Here is a 23,379-nt window from a genome sequence, read left to right as displayed (position 1 = left end):
GCATAAGAGATGAGAAATGAAGGCCAAGAAAGCAAATAGTAAAACCAGGAGTATGCCAAGAGAAAGCAGGAATGGTCAGCAATGCCATTTACTGATGGGAATTCAAACAAGATGAATACTAAAATGTCCACTGAAATCCCCATGGAAGAAGCCATGAAAGACCTGGACAAGGCACAGTTTCAAGGGCTCCTTCCCTTCTCTATACTCAACTACTATCTCATGAGCATCATCAACTAATTCATATCCTTGAACTTTCCTCAACCCAATCTGCCTCTCCTCTACATTCAACCTGGACTAGTGAACACTGCTGGCAGAAACTAACTGTACAGACTGGAGTACTGCAAACTCATAGTCACCAAACTTAGCTGGACCCTCATTTAAGAAAATTTTATTCATCCTTGCTAAGTGACCTCTCTTCTAAATGATTCCAATCCTTAGCCACTTTGCTGTCTAAACTCTGTTTTGCCACTCTTAGCAGCAGCCTCAGTTTCCTACTAATCTCAAAAAATTAGGACTTGAAATCCATCACATGTGGAGCACATAAACCTATCTATATCCACCCTGCCCTCCAATCTCAATAGCCATCCTTTCTCTTCAGATCAGTCTCTATTCTGATTTACCTTCTCAATCCCATCTTCTTTGGAACATTAGACTCCCTCTCCTTGCCTGCTCCCACCACCACAAACTCCTTTGGAATTATCTACTCCCGCCTATATCTTTAAACTTTCACCATTCTTTCAGTCTGTTATCTTCAATTATTTCCTAACATGAAAAATTTCTTTTCCTATGCAGCCAAACTCTAAATAGCTTATACCAGTGGTTCTCAAAGTATGATTAAGCTGAAGGATTAAAGCAACATTCTTTTGGAAATTTTCTCTAAAAATCAAGTGGCTAGAGACCAATGAATCCTTAATGTTTGAAATTATCGAGACAAAAAATAGCAAGGACCACAACCACAGAAACACAGCCTGTGTTAGAGAGGCATTAAATCCATCATTCCTTTATTCCCGTGGTTCTCAAAGTGTGCGCCAGGGTGCACTGGTGCACTCTAGAAGATTTCCAGGTGCTCTCTATGGTATTCCAGAGAAATAGGTGCCTGTTGGGGACCAAAAAAACCAACAGGGTTTTTGGAGTTTAGATTTTTGGGGAACAGAGGTGTGGGGAATTGGCTGTAAACAGTCTGCCGAACCCCCCACCTCACTTGTGTGATTAGGTTGCAAAAGGCTGTTAAGCAGTGGTGCTGGATTGTTTATACTACCCCCCCCCCATGTTCCCTGGAAAGACTGGAGGCAAGTTTCTTCTATAATTTGTTTGATGTAAAGTTAAGATTTGCTAATGGCCTCACTTTTCCCTATAAATAAAGCAAGATGTGGTTTTTGGGCGTGCTTTGTTCTTGCCAACAGCAATTACAGGGCCCTCCAGACCCCATATTTTTTTAATTTCACATATTTTCTTAATTCCGCACCATTCCCACTTGGGATCTGGAATTACTAGCTACGCTGGTTCACATGTGCCCAGAAATAAAAATAAATATAGTTACTCTATTATACCATTTCATTATAAAAATACCTCTCTTTTGTTAACACATCATTATTATATTTATTATTAACACATCATTATATTATTTTTAGATAAATACACCCATATAAAATGGATAGATTTCTCAAAAAGAAGCCTGATATTGAAGAATCCGATTCTGGAAGTGAGCAAAAATTAAGTGTAAATAAATTAGGACTTGAAGGCTGATGGGCAGAATATAATTTATAGCATTTCCCATCACTTAACACTGAACAACAGTGGTCCCCAACCTTTTTTGGGCCACAGACCGGTTTAATGTCAGAAAATATTTTCACGGACCGGCCTTTAGGGTGGGACGGATAAATGTATCACGTGACCGAGACAAGTGTCAAGAGTGAGTCTTATACGGATGTAACAGAGGGAATGTGGTCATTTTTTAAAAATAAAACATCGTTCAGACTTAAATATAAATAAAACGGAAATAATGTAAGTTATTTATTCTTTCTCTGGGACCGGTACCAAATGGCACACGGACCAGTACTCAGGGGTTGGGAACCACTGCTGAACAATACTATTGGATTAGAAACCCATTCATGGACGCTTCAAGGATTTTGGTTTAACACTAACAGAAGAAAAAGAACTGGCAGCTATATCCACTGATCGTGGATTGATGATTAAACACAAGGAATTGTCTCTTGAAGCCTTTTGAATTTCTATAAAAGAAGAATATGTTGCAATATCTAAAAAAGCTTTGAACATTTTACTACAATTTTCAACATCCTATTTATGTGAATTAAGATTTTCTACCCTCAACACAATTAAGATAGAAAGAGAGGAATTCTTCAACGTATTGATGAGGAAATGAGAGTTTGTCTTTCAAATACATGCTCAAACATTGAAGAAATTGCTAGGACACATCAGGCTCAGGTTTCTTATAAACACAAGAATGAAAAAATTTAACACATTCACGCTGGGACCTGCTGAATTTACTAAATCTTACTAAGAATATATTTATATATATAAAAAGATAACTTTTTTGTCGTTTATTTTTTAACCCCCCTTTTTTACAAATTCTAAAAAGCATAACAAAAAATGTAACATAAAAATATTTTTAAATGTCAGAATAAATTTAATTTTGTCATATTTATATCATTTAATTACCATAAAAGCATGCTTGGACTTTATTTTTTTCTTTAATATTTGGTTTAATTATTATAACATATTTCTCAGAAATTTGTATATAGTCTGCCTACAATTATTTATATGTAGGATTTTAAATGCGCCTCGACTTCAAAAAGTTTGAGAACCACTTATACCCACAATTCTCTACCTCTTCAATTTCCAATATCGCCTCAATTTCTACTGTTCCATTCAAATTGTCCCTGCAAATGCAGCTAGATGTAAATGTCATCTATTACTGTGTCCACTCCCATATAAAACCATTTCCATGACACTCCCCTCTTCAAGTTCCCCTTTTTCAGTCCTTTCCTTTTTCAGCTCTTCCTCTTGGTAGCATCTTCTAGTCACACAATTCAGAAACTTAGTCCTTGATTTCTTTATCCCCCTCATTTCCCATAGCAAATCATATAATTCTACTTATTTTATTCCAAAATATTTAACATGTTCCTTCCTCTCTATTCCCACAGTATTGTTCAGAGCCTGATTAACTCAGATTATACTGGCCTCCTTACCAGTCCACTTGTCTAACAAATATTTTGCCTGTTATATTTTCAAGGAATCCTTCCAGAACCAGTTCATAATCATCCCTCCTTCAATTTGAATTTATAGGCCTGTATTATATGCTGATACACATCCTGGGTACATCTCTATCAATTGAAATGATCTGCTTAAGTATTTCTGCCCCTTAATGACAAACCCTGGATCTCATTCATCTTTAGATCCCGAGTGTCTGTCTCAGCGCCGGGCAAAAACTGTTCTCTTTTGTACCTTCTGAATTTCCTCCTACACGAAGGTACTGCCAATTACAAAATATTTACTGAGTTATTAAAAATGAAATGGATGTTTTCTCTAAGTAAAAAGATTTCTCAGTTTCTATACGCCATGACCAGTGCTTGGATTGCTTTTATTCTCTATATAACCTTTCATCCTTTTTCTTACAACTACAACTATGTTGATGATGCAGAAGTGAATGTCTCCAGGTCCGTCCTTTAAATTGAGCACTGATTCTAAATTTTCAACTTATTGAAAATTTCTATTCATATATCCCATTATCCCTTCATACTAAGTATGATCACACCAAACTTAAAATCTTCCCATTCCAGCTACCTCTACGTGATCCTATTTCCTTGCCATTTTGAATGGCAATCATTATTATTATTTCAAATGAAAAAGGGGGTTTCATGAAAGAACTGCTTGATAGGCAGACAAAGTCTCTGATAAAATGGTTTCTCCTAAAGAAAGCTAACCCAATAAACCTGTTTGCGACAGAATTAGTCAACGACACCCTCGTTTTCCAGATAACTTTAAGAAAATATACAACCTATCAAATTTCCATCGCATCTTTTATTTGCCACTCCTTTACTCTCACGGTAAAAGCACAGTAATATAAAAGGGTGGGTGGGTGGGCTCTAGTAACAAAAATGCCACTAACTCCGGGGTTATTCACGTACTCAGAGAAGCAGCCCGGTCTTGGGGTCCAGAAAGATTACGGACACAAACTGTAGCTCTGACCCTCACCAGCCTCAAAATCCCCTCCGGACGTGTTTCCTCACCTGTACAACTGAAATGGGGCGACAGCCCCTATCTTGCAGAGCTGGTGTGAATATATATACAGATAGTACGTATAAAACACCGGCTCCCAACGGTTATTACTATCGTCATCCTCTTAGGCCTGAACACCAGCTGAGTTCCGATTTGTTTTGTTTGGAGGGAGTCGGCATCACCAAGGTAAGAGAATACGGTCTAGAGAGGGAGAGATGGGACCGAGATTTCTCACCTCCGCCAGCGAGAAAGGAGGGAAGTCGCCACCACAGCGGAGCTTACCAGTCACCTCCACGGATAAGCAGCCTCCCACGCCACTCCCTGCTCCAACTCCCACACCTTTCCTCCGGCCTAAGCGCTCGAGGCCATCACCTTCGCGTTTCCTGGCAACGGGGGCGGGGCCGAAGAGGCCTCTCCTCCTGATTGGTCAATTTTTGGCCTCAGCGCCTAGTTCCTATTAGCGAACTGTTTTTAGTAAAATATTCTCGCGAGAATCGTGTACTCGGGGTTTTTCTTCAAGGAATGGAAAACGTCGAGTTGACTAGAAAATAACTTTTTTATTTGAAACTTTATAATCAGAGCAAGTTATTTGTGTGTCTGACATAGTTCTTTGTAATCTACCCTCTGCTACCGTGTAATACGTTAAATTTTGAATAAGAATTGTTAGAAGTTATTTTGTGGGAGGCAGCATTGTACAGACTTTTTACTTCTAATTAATGGTAATTTTCTTTACAGTTGGGACTGCACATCGTGCACAATACAGCTAAGTATGGATGCGATTCTGGTGCCATCTGTTCTTTGTCATTTCGACGGAAGCTTCATATTTTTTCAGAGTTCTTTTGATTCAAGTTTGTAAGAAAGACTGAATTAAATGTAAACTGGTTTTAACCAGTGTTTTAAAAAGCACAGATAAGAACTACTGCATCTTAAATCCCATCTCTCTAGTCCTACTTGTAGTTTGTTTCTTCCGGTCTTCCTACAGGTAGACAGCTTAAATGTTATTGCAACCACACTCATAACACAAGTACACATTGGACTTTGAAGATTTTTCATATTATTTCCAACTTGCATACATTATTTATATCCAGACTTACTCTCTTATGTGTCTGCCTGTAAATACGTGGTTTAAAATCAATGCAATACAAAATAATGTGACTGAGTTATCAATCAAAGTTTGTGAAACATTTCCATGAAATTATACCGCTTGATCCCAATATATTTGTAGTGGTCATTTTTCCTTTTGGTCACTGTAGTGAAGAGTAGTAGAATTTACCACCTCAAAATGTGCCATTTTGGTATAAGTATTATTTTGTGCTGAAAGCAGTTGAAAAGAAGCAGATACAAGAACAGCTCTTCACAATTCCTCTATTTACTGAAAAGAGGACATACATTTAAAGATTTTCCTCCTTGCTTCTCTACCAGGAAGGACAAAAGTTGATCATTTAAGACAATTTTAGAACCTTTATCAGTCTGGGGACTTCATAGGAGGAAAATACATAACAAATTTTTCTAAATGGTCTTTATCTACCATTAATTTCTCACATATTTGCCTCCCCATAATTTGATGACTCTAAAGTTTAAAGGTCCTTTTCTTTTTGTCGCTTCTGTAAAAATTTGTTTTTTTTTATAAACTCAAACTCTTGCCACATTTGTGAGTTACTCCTCCCTGAGTTTCTCTGATAAACTATTCATTTTTATTTATTTATTTAATCAAGAGAGAGGCAGGAAGGTGGACAGACCTGAGGGAGATCCACTCAGCAACCTGCTAGGGCTGATATTCTGCCCATTTTTTAACACTGCTCTGTTGCTGGGCAACCGATATATAGATATATCTATATCTATATCTATATCTATATATCTATATATATATATATTTTTTTTTTTTAAGCACCTGAGGCAGGAATTGGAGCCATCCTCAAGGTGGGGGTGGGGGGCTTGTACATTCCAGCCATGGCTAGAGGGGAAAAAACAAACAATGAGAGAGAGAGAGAGAGAGAGAGAGAGAAAGAGAAGGGGGAGGGAATGGGAGTGTTGGAGAAACAGATGGTTACTTCTGTGTGCCCTAACCACAATGGAACCCTGGGACTTCCACACACACAACCAATTCGGCCAGGGCCTTCTTTGTTACACTATTAACAAACTTATGTTAGTTGTTACAGCCCCCCAGCAGAAAACCCAGAAGGGTATTAAGGAAAAAAGGTATTTCCTCCCTGTTGGTCAAATAAGTTTGTAAATATGATATATATGTTTGCTCGCTTATACTTTGCATTGAGTGTGAGCAGGTAGGGTCGTTATAGCCTAAAGCTTAGTTTTAAGACTAAGCTTCTCGCCCTGGCCGGTTGGCTCAGCGGTAGAGCGTCGGCCTGGCGTGCGGGATTCCGGGTTCGATTCCCGGCCAGGGCACACAGGAGAAGCGCCCATCTGCTTCTCCACCCCTCCCCCTCTCTTTCCTCTCTGTCTCTCTCTTCCCCTCCTGCAGCCAAGGCTCCATTGGAGCAAAACTTGCCCAGGCGCTGAGGATGGCTCTGTGGCCTCTGCCTCAGGCGCTAGAATGGCTCTGGATGCAACAGAGCAACGCCCCAGAGGGGCAGAGCATTGCCCCCTGGCAGGTGTGCCGGGTGGATGCTGGTCGGGCGCATGCGGGAGTCTGTCTGACTGCCTTCCTGTTTCCAGCTTTGGAAAAATGAAAGAAAAAAAAAAAAAGACTAAGCTTCTCTCTACACTCTTGACTGTTGCATGATAGAGGGTGGTGCACTCTTATGAGGAATCCCATTTGTTGGTCAAATAAGTTTGTAAATATAATATATAGGTTTGCTTGCTTATAGTTTGCATTAGGTGTGGGGGAAAGGCTGTAAGCAGGCAAGGTCGTTATATCCTAAGGCTTAGTTTTTTTGTTTGTTTGTTTGTTTTTTGGCTTAGTTTTAAGACTAAGCCTTTCCCACCCTAAGTGACTTTGTATCAGACTTCCTTATTTGTATATTGGATTAAAGGTTTTGATTTCTACACTATAAAATGGGGCAGACCAGGAGCTTGCGCTCTCTCGATTCCTGAGATTAGCATTAGAGGAGAGAGCAGAGAAAGGCCATGTGGAGGAGAGGAGAAGCAGCCAAGATGGTGGAGTGCTGAAGGAGAAGCCAATTTGTGCAGAGAGAAGGAGATGGGGAACAGAGGTGAATAAGGCTGGTGAGGTAGATAACTTTGCTTATAGGAAACTCAGATAAGTCAGTAGCTTTGGGAGCCCTGAATCGAAAGGGAAGTGTTTTCCCACTGTGTGTATTTCTCTCCCGCCAAGTGCAAGCTTGGATTAAAGCTAATGGCCCAACAGTTCTTGGCGCCATTGTTTCATTACCGTCTGTCTGAATCAAATGCGAACCTGCACAGGCCAGGCGGCTGTGATGGTGGCCGTGGATACTGACTTTACACTCCCCTACACTCTTTATCCAACTATTCCATACATTGTCTGAGAGGTTACTGATACAGTACTATACAAATTAACCCACCACCTCAGTGCTTTTAAACATATGGGAGGGGAACCCAACATTTGTCCTTGTATATGGATGTGAGTTGAGAGAAATTATTTTAAATCTTTGAAGTGCTTAACATAAGTATTATAATTTTAAGTACCAAGAACCAGTATAGTGTTCATAGAACTTAAAGCAAGTAATTGTTTCCAATTTGGCCCCAAGCTCTCTCGTTTTAATTACAAACTAATATTTAACTTATAAAAATATCAGGAGACTATGTACAAGTTTGGGGAAATCAGGATAAAGCTGCCCTCACAGATCACTAGCCAACTTCAATCAACCACAAAACAGCGGATAGCCCCGCAGACTGAGATTTAAAATATCCGGTTTCCGCGCGACTGCAACTCACGCCCCCACTGGCGCATGGCATTGTGGGATTTGTAGTCCCACCCCACATCCTGTATTACTGTATAATGACCTATGCAGGCAGAACTTGGAAAAAACTCGGATTTGGTGAACCTGGACGGAAAGGTGCGTCATATCTCGGGAGCGCAGGAAGCAAGCAAGCAAGCCTCAGCTTCACGTCGGACTCAGCGGGCCGGACGCACACGCTCTGCGTCATGGCGGGCTGGGGCCGATGATGAATTCCGGTGTGCTTGTCAGGGTTGCTGTGTCACTCGGCCCTCTCGGCGCGCCCCTTCTCTGCCGCCCTTCCGCACCGGCTCTCGGGCTCTTCCGGTCTCCCGCGGCCTCTCACCTGCAGGTCCCTCTCCCGCCGCGGTTTTTGGCGCACCCGGTCTCTTCTGCCGTCTGATCTCGTTCGGTGCCCCGCCCCGGGCGCGGGACAGACAAGGGCCATGGCGAGCGGCGCCGCCAGGTATCGGCTGAGCTGCTCGCTCCCGGGCCACGAGCTGGACGTGCGGGGCCTGGTGTGCTGCCTCTATCCGCCAGGGGCCTTTGTGTCCGTGTCCCGGGACCGCACCACCCGCCTCTGGGTCCCCGACAGGTGAGCGCTGCGAGCCTGGCAGCCTCCTGGCTGTGTTGCAGGCTTCCTACCGCGTGTGGGAAGAGGGAACCTCCCTGCTCTGCCCTGCCCCATCCCTTTCTCCCCGGTCTTCAGTCAGGTCTGCATTCGCTCCCAGTTCTGAGAGCACTGGCACTCGGGGGCGAAGAGTGAGAAACTAGCACCGTTTGGTTGAAAGAGCACCAGATTAGGCGAACAGAGACCTATTTTAATGCGAGTGGGTGACCTTGAACGAACCTCTTACCTTTTGGGGCTTCAGTTTTTGCATGATGATTTCCCATGTTTCTTTCAGATTTGGAAATTTACTGATGCCGGGTGCATCGTCCTAAACGAGGCACCGAAAAAGCATCTGCCATTAACTAAGATCTTTTTCCCCCTCGAATTTGCTCTGTAGTCTATTTTCAAATTTGAGAACCTTTGTTCCCCAAAATTACATTACAAAAAGTTGCTTTGCTTCTTTTCTCGTTATCCAAGTTAGAGTTTCTTAGTCTGGGGTCTGTGATGGGCTTAGATGGAGGGTATGAAACCTCTCAAATGTTTTATGAATATGTGCAGAATGTGCTGTTTTTCTTGAGGAGAGAAAGTTCATTGCTTGCTAACAACAACAACAAAAAGGGTAGGAAACAGGTTAAGCTCCAGTCTAAATCAAATCCAGTAAGTTCAAAAGTTCAGCCCTGATTTGACTGATGGTAACAGAAAATTTGTGACCTGATAACAGATTTCCTATCAGAAAGAAAAATTGAAGTGAGTGCTTTGTTAGCCTCCCGTCAGTAGAGGTTTCACTCAGAGTGTGGGTTAACATCCATGCATTCAGATAACTGTTGAGTGCCTCCTAATTGTTTGGGAACTTGAAGAAAAAGAGGACAGACAAGTTCTCTATGTACATAGAATTATCAGCACTGTGGAAAGGAAGATGGATCAAAAAACAATCAAGGCCCTGGCTGGTTGGCTCAGTGGTAGAGCGTCGGCCTGGCGTGCAAGGGGTCCTGGGTTCGATTCCCGGCCAGGGCACACAGGAGAAGCGCCCATCTGCTTCTCCACCCCTCCCCCTCTCCTTCCTCTCTGTCTCTCTCTTCCCCTCCCACAGCCAAGGCTCCATTGGAGCAAAGATGGCCCGGGCGCTGGGGATGGCTCCTTGGCCTCTGCCTCAGGCGCTAGAGTGGCTCTGGTCGCGACAGAGCGACGTCCCGGAGGGGCAGAGCATCGCCCCCTGGTGGGCAGAGCGTCGCCCCCTGGTGGGCGTGCCGGGTGGATCCCGGTCGGGCGCATGCGGGAGTCTGTCTGACTGTCTCTCCCCGTTTCCAGCTTCGGAAAAATACCAAAAAAATAAAAAATAAAAAATAAAAATAAAAAACTAATTGCATATTTGACATGAGTACTATGAAGAAAACATATTAATACAGAGTTCATTGTAGAGAGATTTTTAAAGAAGGATGCCTCTCTGAGATTTTTTTGTTTGTTTTGTTTTTGTTTTTTCAAGTCTGACAATAAGATGGAGCTTGTCATAGAGCAAGAAATGAGGAAGGTTGAATGGAAAGAGTACTGTAGGTGTAGGAGGAACAAACACAGAAGCCCTGGATTGAGAAAGAAGAAAGCCCCTCTATGTAGGAGGAATGAGCTGTGAGGTGGGCAAGTCATGGAGGGCGGAAGAAGGGAGTTACTGTAGTTAGAAACCTTTAAAGAGTTTCAAGCAAGGAGCAGCATGATTTGATTTACCTGTTGAGGTAAATCAGCTAGCTGCTGGTGGAGAAGGGATTGCCAGGGGGTAGATGTGGAAGTAGATCTGTTTGAAGGCTTTTGCACTAGTGCAGCAAAGACATGATAGATTAGACTAGGGATATTGTAGAGCAAACTCCTGTATTGAATTGGGTGAGATGACTTCTAAAGTTCTCTTCTAAGATTGTTCTATTCCAAACCACTTAGTAACAGTAATACATAAATTCTGTGTATTTGATTTAAAATTAAGCTCAGTAGAATCATATGCATGGTAGGATATAAACATTGCAGTAATAAGGAGTATGTAAACGGGATGCCGGTTGTCATAGTTAAATCCTGTCATTAAACTTAAAAAAAAACTTTTTTATGGACTTAGAGGGAGAGAAGGGAGAGAAACAGAAACAGATCTGTTTCACTATGTGTCCTGATCAGTGATTGAACCCACAACCTTTACATATGGGGACGATGCTCTGAGCTATCAGCTAGGACCGTCATTAAACTTTTGTTGTGGATAAGTATGCTAGGATGACAAGAATTGAAATCACTGAAGTGGTTGCATTTACCAAGAACTTGAGTAAATGATCCTTTACTTGCAGACTGGTTCTTTTCATTTAACTTGTTTTTGTTTTTGTTTTTCGGTTTTCTTCTCCAAAATTTATTCATGTATTTATTCACCTAACACTGATGGAAAGCCTTCACAGGGCTAGACAGTGGGTAAGTGGAGAGATGAGATAGTTTTTATTTATTTGTTTTTAACCTCATTTCTAGTTGCTTTGGGTAGAGCTTTTCTTTGTCCCTGGCTGATGAGTCTTTTATGCATCTCAAACTAGAGTGTCTCAGCCACACTTTTACTGTTATAAAAGTGTCCTGCTGACAATTTCTATTTCATTGTATATTAATACAGTTAATGAAGTGCTATAAAATGTTTGGAACCAAGTAATAAATAAAAATTCTTTTCCGTAGGGTTGTGGATCAGGGTAGTTAGTACAAGGATGGACTGCAAATGATGGGGGAATTTAGTTTCAGAGAGGTAAAATAGTTCTAGGATGGACTAAACCGGATAACTTGTCTTTCACAAAAGTCCATTGAGAACCCAGAGAGTCTCTAGGCCTTCTGAAGTTCTTTCGGAAGGGAGACAACTTTTTGTTTTTCCTTTTTTTCTTTTTTTTTTTTTTTTTGGTTGTACATTAAACTGAACCAGTCAGTGTGCCATTCTTTGAGACTGCTTCAGGCCTCTATATGCCTTCTTCATATTAAACTGGATTTCTCAAGTCTGTCATCAAATATCGCTTTACTTTTTGAAAACTACACATATTTGAAAGATGCAATCCCAGATTTTACATCATTAAATCTTTCCTGACCATGCCAAGATGTCATAAACGCTCGGCACTTTGGGTCCTTCATAAAATAGTTTTATAGGGTTTGTTAAGAAATCAGAGCCAGTCCTTTCTCACTCCCCATTTCCCTTTCTTGGAGACAAAATTAACATCTCTTAACTGCTTATTTTATTTCCATAGCTGTAAAATGCTGTATAGTTATGTGCTGCTTAACTAAGGGGATACATTCTGAGAAATACGTCAATAGGTGGTTTCCTTGTGTGAACCTCAGAATTCACTTACACTACCTAAATCAGGGGTCCCCCAACTTTTTACACAGGGGGCCAGTTCACTGTCCTTCAGACCGTTGGAGGGCTGCCACATACAGTGCTCCTCTCACTGACCACCAATGAAAGAGGTGCCCCTTCCAGAAGTGCAGTGGGGGCCGGATAAATGGCCTCAGGGGGCCGCATGCGGCCCGCGGGCCGTAGTTTGGGGACACCTGACCTAAATGATACTGCCAACTACACACCTAGGCTATATGGTATAACGAATTGCTCCTACAGTACAAGCCTGTACAGCAGTGGTAGTCAACCTGGTCCCTACTGCCCACTAGTGGGCTTTCCAGCTTTCATGGTGGACAGTAGCAGAGCAACCAAAGTATAATATAAAGTTACTTCCCTACTTTAAAAATCACCATTACTGGGCCCTGGCCGGTTGGCTCAGCGGTAGAGCGTCGGCCTAGCGAGCGGAGGACCCGGGTTCGATTCCGGCCAGGGCACACAGGAGAAGCGCCCATTTGCTTCTCCACCCCTCCGCCGCGCTTTCCTCTCTGTCTCTCTCTTCCCCTCCCGCAGCCAAGGTTCCATTGGAGCAAAAATGGCCCGGGCGCTGGGGATGGCTCTGTGGCCTCTGCCTCAGGCGCTAGAGTGGCTCTGGTCACAACATGGCGACGCCCAGGATGGGCAGAGCATCGCCTCCTGGTGGGCAGAGCATCGCCCCTGGTGGGCGTGCTGGGTGGATCCCGGTCAGGCGCATGCGGGAGTCTGTCAGACTGTCTCTCCCTGTTTCCAGCTTCAGAAAAATGAAAAGAAGAAAAAAAAAAAAAAAAAATCACCATTACTGTGGAACTGGTGGGCGGTTAGAAAATTTTACTACTTAACAGAGATACAAAAATGGGCGGTAGGTATAAAAAGGTTGACTACCCCTGCTGCACAGCAGATTACTGTACAAAACCACACAAGATTAAATCAAGCACAAGAAAAATAGTAAACAGGAGATGTATGAGGCTACTTTAAGTGGAACACAACATAACTTTTACAGCAAACATTTTTACAAGTAGGAAGAGTACACTAATAATAAGAAGCATAGTATAGTAAATACATAAACCAGGTACATGATCTTTTATTATCATTATCTAGTACATTTTTTTTTTTTTACAGGGACAGAGAGAGAGAGAGAGGGATAGATAGGGACAGACAGACAGGAACGGAGAGAGATGAGAAGCATCAATCAGTTTTTCGTTGCCACACCTTAATTGTTCATTGATTGCTTTCTCATATGTGCCTTAACTGTGGGCCTTCCTTCAGCAGACCGAATAACCCCTTGCTCAAGCCAGCGACCTTGGGTCCAAGCTGGTGAGCTTTGCTCAAGCTAGATGAGCCCGCGCGCAAGCTGGTGACCTCGGAGTCTCGAACCTGGGTCCTCCATATCCAGTCTGATGCTCTATCCACTGTGCCACCGCCTGGTCAGGCTCCAGTACATAATTGTATGTCCTATATTTGTATATGAATGGCAGGCAACACAGTAGGCTTGTTTACACCAGCTTCACCGCATGCATATAATGCATTGTGCTGACAGCTTACCACTGCTGTGACATCACTAGCCAAGAGAAATTTTTCAGCTTTATTGTAATCTTATGGAACCACCATCCCATATGTGATCAATTGTTGACCGAAACACGCAGAGCGTGATGGTATGGTTGTTTCCTTTATTTAAAAATTTTTATCTTTGATATTTTCTGAGGTTCTTATCGTAGAATGTGAGAATTTAGCTCTCTCTCCACTCTCTACCAATCCCTCCATCATTCCACCTTCTCCCAACCCCCATCACATTTGCACCCTTTCTAGGCCCTTAAATTAATTTAAACTGAATCAGAATTTTGTGACTACAGAGACTGCCTATACCTAAGGTGTAGAATAAACTGATAACTTTTTTTCAACAATTTTATGATCTTATAACTACCAATTGCCTTGTTTTGGTTTTTATTTGTTTACTTTCTTAATGTATTTATCACTAATTCAACTTAATCCTTACCATGTAGAATATTGTGCTGGGAATTTGTGATGATAAAAGAAGAAAGAGGTCTGGATTCTGCCATTAAGAATTTTTTTTCTTTTGAGAGAGAATGGGGGAGGAAGGGAGAGAGATGAGAAGCATCAACTTGTAATTGCATCACTCTAGTTCGTTGATTGCTTCTCATGCGTGCGTTGATGGGGTAGGGCGGGGCACTCAAGCCATGCCAGTGACCCCTTGCTCAAGACAGTGACCTCAGGGGCTTCAAGCCGGAAAAATACACGAGACCTCAGGGCCTCTACACGGGGACTTCAGTGTCCCAGGTTGACACACTCTGTCCACTGTGCCACCACTAGTCAGGCTGCCATTAAGCATTTCAGAGACTGGCCTGGCTGGTTGGCTCAGTGGATAGAGTGTCTGCCTGGCATATGGATGTCCCGGGTTCAATTCCGGGTCAGGGCACACAAGAGATGTAACCATCTGTTCTCTCCCCCTCCCTCTTTTCTTCTCTCCTTCCCTCCTTCTCTCCTTCTTTCCATCTCTCTGACTCTCTCTGTACCTGTAAAAAAAATAATAATAATAATAAATTACAGCCTACCTTTTAAATATCTTTGGGTATATTGATAAAATGTTTTTTCTTTTTTTTGTTTTGTTTTGTTTTACAGTGACAGAGAATCAGAGAGAGGGTTAGATAAGGACAGACAGACAGGAATAGAGAGAGATGAGAAGCATCAATCATTAGTTTTTCATTTTGTGTTTTTTTTTTCCTGGGTTTTTTTTTTTTTTTTTTTCTTTTTCTGAAGTTGGAAACGGGGAAGCAGTCAGACAGACTCCCGCATGCACCCTACTGGGATCCACCCTGCACGCCCACCAGGGGGCAATGCTCTGCCCATCTGGGCGTTGCTCTGTTGCAACCAGGGCCATTCTAGCACCTGAGGCAGAGGCCATAGAGCCATCCCCAGCACCCAGGCCATCTTTGCTCCAATGGAGCCTCGGCTGCGGGAGGGGAAGAGAGAGACAGAGAGGAAGGAGAGGGGGAGGGGTGGAGAAGCAGATGGGCGCTTCTCCTGTGTGCCTTGGCCGGGAATCGTACCTGGGACTCCTGCACGCCAGGCCGATACTCTACCACTGAGCCAACCAGCGAGGGCAAGTTTTTCGTTTTGACACCTTAGTTGTTCATTGATTGCTTTCTCACATGTGCCCCGACCGTGGGGCTGCAACAGACCGAGCAACTCCCTGCTCAAGCCAGTGACCTTGGGTTCAAGCTTGGCTCAAACCTGATGAGCCCGCGCTCAAGCTGGCGACCTTGGGGTCTTGAACCCGGTTCCTCTGCATCCCAGTCCGATGCTCCATCCACTGCGCCACCACCCGGTCAGGCTTGATAAAATGGTTTTTAAAAACACATTTTAAAAAACCTACCAAAATAAGGAAGACAAATTAAAAAGTTAATACCAAATACCTCCCTTTGAAGATTATTATTATTATTATTTTATTTTATTTTTTTTACAGAGACAGAGAGTCAGAGAGAGGGATAGACAGACAGGAACGGAGAGAGATGAGAAGCATCAATCATCAGTTTTTCATTGCGCGTTGCGACACCTTAGTTGTTCATTGATTGCTTTCTCATATGTGCCTTGACTGTGGACCTTCAGCAGACCAAGTAACCCCTTGCTCGAGCCAGTGACCTTGGGTCCAAGCTGGTGAGCTTTTTGCTCAAACCAGATGAGCCCGTGCTCAAGCTGGTGACCTTGGGGTCTCGAACCTGGGTCCTTCCACATCCCAGTCCGACGCTCTATTCACTGCGCCACCGCCTGGTCAGGCTGAAGGTTATTTTTATATGATTCAGCTTCTGACTGATTCTGAAGACTTTCAACTAGTCTATTTTAGTTCCTATCTTTTCTCATTTTTAGAGAGAAATATATAATGCTGCTAATTCTTTAGCCTTTTGGGGATTCATTGGTAGATTGGTTCTCTACTTTCCCTGCTGCATAGCTATATAGGTAGCTAGGTAGATACATATATACATACATACATATGTGTATATATGTGTACATATATATTTAAGAAAAGCATAAACCCACTAAGCTAGGAAGAATGAGAAAATAGAGCAGGATTATAACTTTCAGTGCTGAAGCTGACAGAAAAGTCATAAAGGTCTTGGGAGACATGAGAAACATGAGTTCTAAACAGGTGTCAGGGAAAGTAGAGAACCAATTTATCAATCAGTCACCAAAAGGCTCCTGAGTTAGCACTATTGGCTTCCAGGAATGTGTGTATATACACACTCACATATTGGTGTTTGGGAAGGGAGTGAAAATACATGAGTGTGTTCAGTCTTTACCCAGGAATATTAATGTCTTTATGTGTACTTGTCTTATCTCTTTCAAACTAGATTGAAAACTTGATTTAGCTTGAGTCAGGTATATAATTATTTTTTTAAGGTATATATCTTTATATCCCTCAAAAATAGACTTGAAATAGTATGTACTCTATAAGTTCAACCTAGACACTAAGTGAAAATAAACAACTATGTCCTAGGCTAAGCTAGGGAACAAATGTATGTCTTATCTATTATCATGTCTTTCCAGTCCTAACAGAGGCTTTACAGAAATGCACTGTATGAGTGGACACTCCAATTTTGTATCTTGTGTATGCATCATTCCTTCAAGTGATGTATACCCTCATGGACTAATCGCCACTGGAGGAAATGACCACAATATTTGCATTTTCTCGCTGGAGAGTCCAGCACCACTTTATATACTAAAAGGTCACAAAAATACTGGTAAGTATAACATTTTGGTGTTTCTCTGTTTGAAAACAAATTATCCTTTTAAAAGTAAGATTTACATATTCACTGGTTTTTATTATGTTTGTTTACCTATATAGCTAATAGGCTTTATAGTAAAAACCTTTCTGAATCAGCATTGTTCTTATATTCTGTTACAGATTTACTCTTATCCGTAAAGTTTTTCATGCTTATACAGGGATGGGCAAAAGTAGTTTTACAGTTGTAATACAAATAATACAGTAATTAGACTGACCAGGTGGTGGCGCAGTGGATAGATTGTTGACCTGGGATGCTGAGGAACCAGATTTTAAATCTGGAGGTTGCTGGCTTGAACACGGGCTCATACAGTTTTAGGATGGTATTACTGGCTTGAGTGTGGGATCATAGACATGACCCCATGGTCACAAGCTTGAGCCCAAAGGTCGCTGGCTTGAAGCCCAAGATTGTTGTGGTGAACCCAAGGTCACTGGCTCTTCTGGAGAACTGCGGTTGAGGCCCATAAGAGAAGTAATTTATGAACAACTAAAAGTGCCACAACTACAAATTGATGCTTCTCATCTCCCTTTCTGTCTCTCTCTTTCTCTCACTTAAAAAATACAGTAATTAATAAATAATAATAAAAGAATAAACTGTTTTCTGTACTCACAATTGTAAACCTACTGTCTGACCCTGTATATTTAAAAAGTAAGTTGTTCAGTTATGAAATGAAAAGGCTGTATAATTTTGATATACTTTATGATTTTGGTTTTTTATCTATTTTGTGCAAGGAATTTACTCAGAAAACCTAAGAATATTTCTTTATATTTGACTGTTATGTATGTATTTATATAACAAATTGAATGTGTTTAGAACTCTGGTATCATTGAAGAGGAATACTTTTGAGTGTCATTTTCTGTTATTTGTGTAAATTATTTCTGATTCTCTGATATTTCTGGATTTGTATATAACTTGGCAGCTCTTTGTTATAAAATGATCTACTTAATCATTGCAGTATGTATACTATTTTTTAATGTATCTGAAATACTTTGGGACATCTGTAACAATTAGTATAGCCCATAGACACTTTAAACTTAATTTCTTTGAGGAGTTTGTAAAATGTTTTGTTTGTATGTATGTGAAATCTTCAGTACAGAGTGATACATATTTTTTTCACTTTATTTTAGAAATCTTCAATATAGGCAAAAATAGAGACAGTAGTGTATTTCCCCATGTGTAAGATGCTCTCTTTCAAAAAATTTGGTGTCTATACACTGGGTGCATGATATATAGTGGTTGAAGATTTTTTTACTTGCATTTCATGCTTTTTTCAATGCAGATGAAGAGTTGTATGAATTTTATGATGAATAAAACTTGAGTTCAATAACTTTATGTAATACTTTTTAAAAAAATTTTAGACCCCAAAATTAAGGTGTGTCTTATACATGAGTGTCTTATACATGGGGAAACATGGTACTTTATATTGAATTTCATAACCATATCTAATAAGGAATATTATTTCTCCCACCCATGTATTTTACATTGCTTCAAGGACTATGAATACAATCTCTATTTTGTTTCATCTTCCCCTCTTTAAAATAAAACATTATTTTAAAGGACATTTCCAGTATAGTGTTTATTTTGTAAATACTTCAATATGCAGTTCTAAAACACAGTTTGGCAAGTTTTTTCTGCAAAGAGCCAGATAGTAACTATTTTAGGCTTAGCAGGCCATATGGTTGTTTTCACAATTACTCAGCTCTGCCATTGTGTTCAGAAGCGGCCACTGACAAATAAATAAGCCTCTTTGTGTTTCAGTAACTCTTTATTTATGGGCATTGAAATTGGGAAGTTATATAGTTTTCATGTCAGTAAGGATGTTTTGATTATTTTTTTCCAACCACTTTGTGTGTTGTACAAAAACAAGTGGCCCATGGACCATAGTTTGCTGACTACTCGAAGAGATAAGGATTCTCTTTTTATAAGCAGTAGCATTCTCACAACTAAAACAAAACAAAACCTCATTTCATATTATCAGATATCCAGTAAATATTTACCTTTACCCAGTTGTCTCATAAGTATTTTTAATTTGTTTTGTCCCTGAAACAAGGTCCACATCTTTTGAGTCTATCAGTTTGTTTCCTTTTCCCTTTCTTCATTTGAAGCTAGCTTTTTATACCTATAGAATTTCCCACAATCTCAACTTTGATGATTAGAGTCAAACATCTTTTGTTTTGTTCCCTTGAACATGTTCCTCAATCCGCTATATGTTTGTAAGCTATTAGTTAGACCTAGAAGCTTGATAAAATTGAGATTCGTGTTTTTGGCAAGAACACTTAATAGGTAGTACTGTGTACTTTCTGTTTAGCACATCAAGAGACACATAATATCTCTTGTGATACTCAGATTGATCAGTGGGTCCAAATGTTGTAATCAATTTATTATAAAATTCCCATCAGCCTTTTTATTAGCATCTATTGATGATCATTGCATAGATTCAATAGTGCATTAATATTTGCAAAATGCTAGTACTCTTAATTGTACCATTATTTCTGCATTTAATAGCTAACATTATTATTATTTTTATTGACAGGTCAGAGAGAGGGACAGATAGGGACAGACTGGAAGGGAGAGAGGTGAAGAGCATCAATTCTTTGTTGTGGCTCCTTAGTTGTTCATTGATTGTTTTCTCATCTGTGCCTTGACGGGGGTAGGGAGCTACAGCAGAGCGAGTGACCCCTTGCTCAAGCCAGCGGCCTTGGGCTTCAAGCCAGTGGCCTTTGGGCTTAAGCCAGTGACCATGGAGTCATGTGTGTGATGCCACGCTCAAGTTGGTGAGCCTGTGCTCAAGCCGGATGAGCCCATGCTCAATCTGGCAACCTCGGGGTTTTGAACCTGAGTCCTCCATGTCCCAGTCCATTGCTCGATCCACTGCACCACTGCCTAGTCAGGCACTGGCATTTTTTTATACAGAACTTTCCCACATCAACTCTTTGGTTCCAGTGTGAGAATTTTTTAGAGAAGACAGGTTAAATGCTTTCATTGCCCCCTTCTTACATCTTTTACTAGTTTTCAAAGTGAGTTGGTTACCTAATATCCTTCCTTTTTAAAAAAAACATTCTCAAATTGTCCTATATTTGGCCATTTTAATCCTCTTTAAATTAGCCGCTATGACCAGAGAATAAATCTCCATCTCCTACAGAGGTTGAGGATATACTTTCCCAACACCGTAGGCTGAGAGGAGAGATCTAGTGTTTTACTATTTCATGTGCAGACTTTGAATCCCTCTTATTTTTCAAGTCCTCTACTTAGCCCCATCCTTAATGGAACCAACTGGCTACATACTCATACTAAGTCTCACAGTGTGGGCCCAGTCACTGTTTTTGAATTCCTCTCTATGGGTGTTTAAATTATAACCTATTCCATTTTGCTAAGCCAGTTATTCAGGTTTGCTTTTTTGTCCTTGTAGATTAATACCATTATAGCATTACTGGAGACAATCTCCCATTTTTAATCAGAGTACTGTATTTTTGTTACCATGTTTTTAGATAAATTTTTATTTATAATTTTAGCCTGTATAATTTTACATCAATAAAATATTTAATTAACCATTCCCTTGAACATTTAGCTTGGCTCCAGTTTTTTGTCATTTTAACTAAAGTGACCCTAAATATCTATATAAATAGCATTTTTAAGTCATTTGCATTGTCTTTCTATATAGTTTCTTAGAACTGGAAGGGCGTGTGCAATCTGCTTAGTCCTGGTCCCTCATTTTACAGACGAGGTTAAGTAGTATCTCTATGGTCAGACAGCTCATAAGTGGCATCTCTTATACTTGCATCCAGGCAGCCTGACAACTAGAGTCTTTTTTTTTTTTCAGAGACAGAGAGAGAGTCAGAGAGAGGGATAGACAGGGACAGACAGACAGGAACGAAGGAATGAGAAGCATCAATCATTAGTCTTTCATTGTGCATTGCGACACCGTAGTTGTTCATTGATTGCTTTCTCATATGTGCCTTGACCATGGGCCTTCAGCAGACTGAGTAACCCCTTGCTCGAGCGAGCTTTTGCTCAAACCAGATGAGCCCGCGGTCAAGCTGGCGATCTTGGAGTCTCGAATTTGGGTCCTTCGCATCTCAGTCCGATGCTCTCTCCACTGTGCAACCGCCTGGTCAGGTGACAACAGAGTCTTAACCATTGTACACTTCTGTACCTCCATTGAGTTAAGCCTTAATTGACTAGTAAACTACCACGGTGCTTTTGAAATTGCAATGCTTTAACAACTAACATTTTTCTATATGGAAATGTATTAACTAATGCTCTTTTTTCCTTTAGTTTGTAGTCTTTCATCTGGAAAATTTGGGACATTACTTAGTGGCTCATGGGACACCACTGCTAAAGTTTGGCTGAATGACAAATGCATGATGACCTTACAGGTACAGTCAGTCTGTGTGTATCTTCTGGAAAATAATTGAATGGCAGTAATTCTGTGGCAGCTTGGATTAATACCCATTTTACTCACAGGGCCATACAGCTGCAGTATGGGCAGTAAAAATCTTACCTGAACAGGGCTTAATGTTAACTGGATCAGCAGACAAGACTATTAAACTGTGGAAAGCTGGAAGATGTGAGCGGACTTTTTCAGGTAATAGAATAGTAGCCAACTTTTATAATCTCATCATTTCATATTTACTCAGATGGTCTTGAAAGTAGTATTTGAAAAATGTCACCCACATATCTTTGTAAGAAATAAAATGAGACCTCATTAAACAACCAGATATGACTAATAAATAGGTACCTGGTAGGCTATAATAATGTGTATATGCTTCTATGAATTATATATGTGTAAATTATGGTATGCAGTTATGTTTTTGCTTGTCCTTTGAACACGTTCAGTCTGAAACTTCCAAACATAAGTCTTATTGATTATGCATTAGTGTTATATTCCTATATTGAGGAAAACATTGTAAGTACTTTTATTAATATTGAAGCACATTGTTTAAAACTTCTTTTTTTTTTTCTTTTTTTTTTTTTTTTTACAGAGACAGAGAGAGAGTCAAAGAGAGGAATAGACTAGACAGGGACAGACAGACAGGAACGGAATGATGAGAAGCATCAATCATTAGTTTTTCGTTGCGCATTGCGACACCTTGGTTGTTGATAACTTTCTCATATGTGCCTTGACCGTGGGCCTTCAGCAGACCGAGTAACCCCTTGCTGGAGCCAGCGACCTTGGGTCCAAGCTGGTGAGCTTGTGCTCAAACCAGATGAGCCTGCGCTTAAGCTGGTGACTGTGGGGTCTCGAACCTGGGTCTTCGGCATCCCAGTCCATCGCTCTACCCACTGTGCCACCGCCTGGTCAGGCGAAGCCCATTGTTTAATAATACATTTCAGGCTCTGTTTATATGGTAGTCTTTTTAAACCTCAGCTATTAATTCCTACACTCAAGCATCTGCAGTGTAATATTAGTAATGTATTGCTAGTTTATCTGTGGGGCACTTACATTTTTGGTGTGAATTTTTTTGCATTTATTTACTTTTTTAAAGTTGATCCCCTCCCTGGTTGACAGCACAACAGGAGTCCCTTTTCCCTTTGTGAAGATAAAACTATCATTAGATGGAAAATGGACAATGAGTTATAATAGGCATCTTTCTGATTTTTGCTTCCATGAATACATATATGTATCAAGTTGTTATTAATCTCTGATAGCTAATCTAAATTAGCAAATACTGTACATGGAAAAGGTTATGATTTCTAATCTTTATTAGATCACAAGCTTCAGAAAATGTCTTGTAAAAAATTATATTTTCTACAAAGCTTCAATCAATGTTGAAAGAAATAGAATTATATCCAGTATATCCCCAGTAACATAATTAAGAACATTATACAAAATGTTTGCTCCATAAATTAGTGTCATTTAAAAAAATCAGTAGTCACTGGTTTTTATTGTTTAATGCTTTCATTTAATATAAATTGTGAAATGTTTCCAATGATAAATCAGCAGTGTTTGGCTTTGTATTGCACTTTGTTGAATCAGAGGGGTAGAAGAAGTAAGATTTGGTTGAATCAAAAGAGGTAGAATGAGTCAGAAAACTTGAATTCTTGTTTTAGCTTTGCCACCAATTTTGTGGTTTTAAGAAATTAATGTCGCCTGACCTGTGGTGGCGCAGTGGATAAAGCGTCGACCTGGAAATGCTGAGGTCGCCGGTTCAAAACCCTGGGCTTGCCTGGTCAAGGCACATATGGGAGTTGATGCTTCCAGCTCCTCCCCCCATCTCTCTCTCTATCTCTCTCCCCTCTCTCTCCCTCTCTGTCTCTCTCCTCTCTAAAAATGAATAAATAAAATTAAAAAAAAATAAAAAAAGAAATTAATGTCTTGCCTGACCAGGCTGTGGCACAGTAGATAGAGCATCGGACTGGGATGCGGAGGACCCAGGTTCAAGAGCCCGAGGTCACCAGCTTGAGCCCAAGGTCGCTGGCTCAAGCAAGGGGTTACTCGGTCTGCTGAAGGCCTGCAGTCAAGGCACATGAGAAAGCAATCAATGAACAACTAAGGTGTCA

At 40.8% G+C, this 23,379-nt stretch overlaps 2 protein-coding genes across 4 annotated transcripts in view; one reads left to right on the top strand and one right to left on the bottom strand.

Moving 5' to 3' along the window:
• Positions 1 to 4,634, bottom strand: part of IFT74 (intraflagellar transport 74) — a 99,682-nt gene extending 95,048 nt beyond the window's left edge. The window contains exon 1 of one of the 3 annotated variants that reach the window (XM_066368287.1): positions 4,522 to 4,634. The gene's annotated coding sequence lies outside the window, so the exon portion shown is untranslated. The other 2 variants (XM_066368286.1, XM_066368289.1) reach the window with 2 other exon arrangements.
• Positions 4,635 to 8,197: 3,563 nt separating this feature from the next.
• Positions 8,198 to 23,379, top strand: part of PLAA (phospholipase A2 activating protein) — a 42,122-nt gene continuing 26,940 nt past the window's right edge. The window contains exons 1-4 of the mRNA XM_066368283.1: positions 8,198 to 8,709; positions 16,643 to 16,836; positions 21,154 to 21,254; positions 21,343 to 21,463. Coding sequence (XP_066224380.1) covers positions 8,561 to 8,709; positions 16,643 to 16,836; positions 21,154 to 21,254; positions 21,343 to 21,463 — 565 coding nt within the window. The 5' untranslated portion in view covers positions 8,198 to 8,560. The remainder of the gene's footprint in view (positions 8,710 to 16,642; positions 16,837 to 21,153; positions 21,255 to 21,342; positions 21,464 to 23,379) is intronic.

Source organism: Saccopteryx leptura, chromosome 2 (assembly GCF_036850995.1).
Source record: "Saccopteryx leptura isolate mSacLep1 chromosome 2, mSacLep1_pri_phased_curated, whole genome shotgun sequence".
In the NCBI taxonomy this organism is placed as follows: domain Eukaryota; kingdom Metazoa; phylum Chordata; class Mammalia; order Chiroptera; family Emballonuridae; genus Saccopteryx; species Saccopteryx leptura.
The sequence above is the reverse complement of the archived record's forward strand: the minus strand, read 5'-3'. Positions and strand labels throughout refer to the sequence as shown.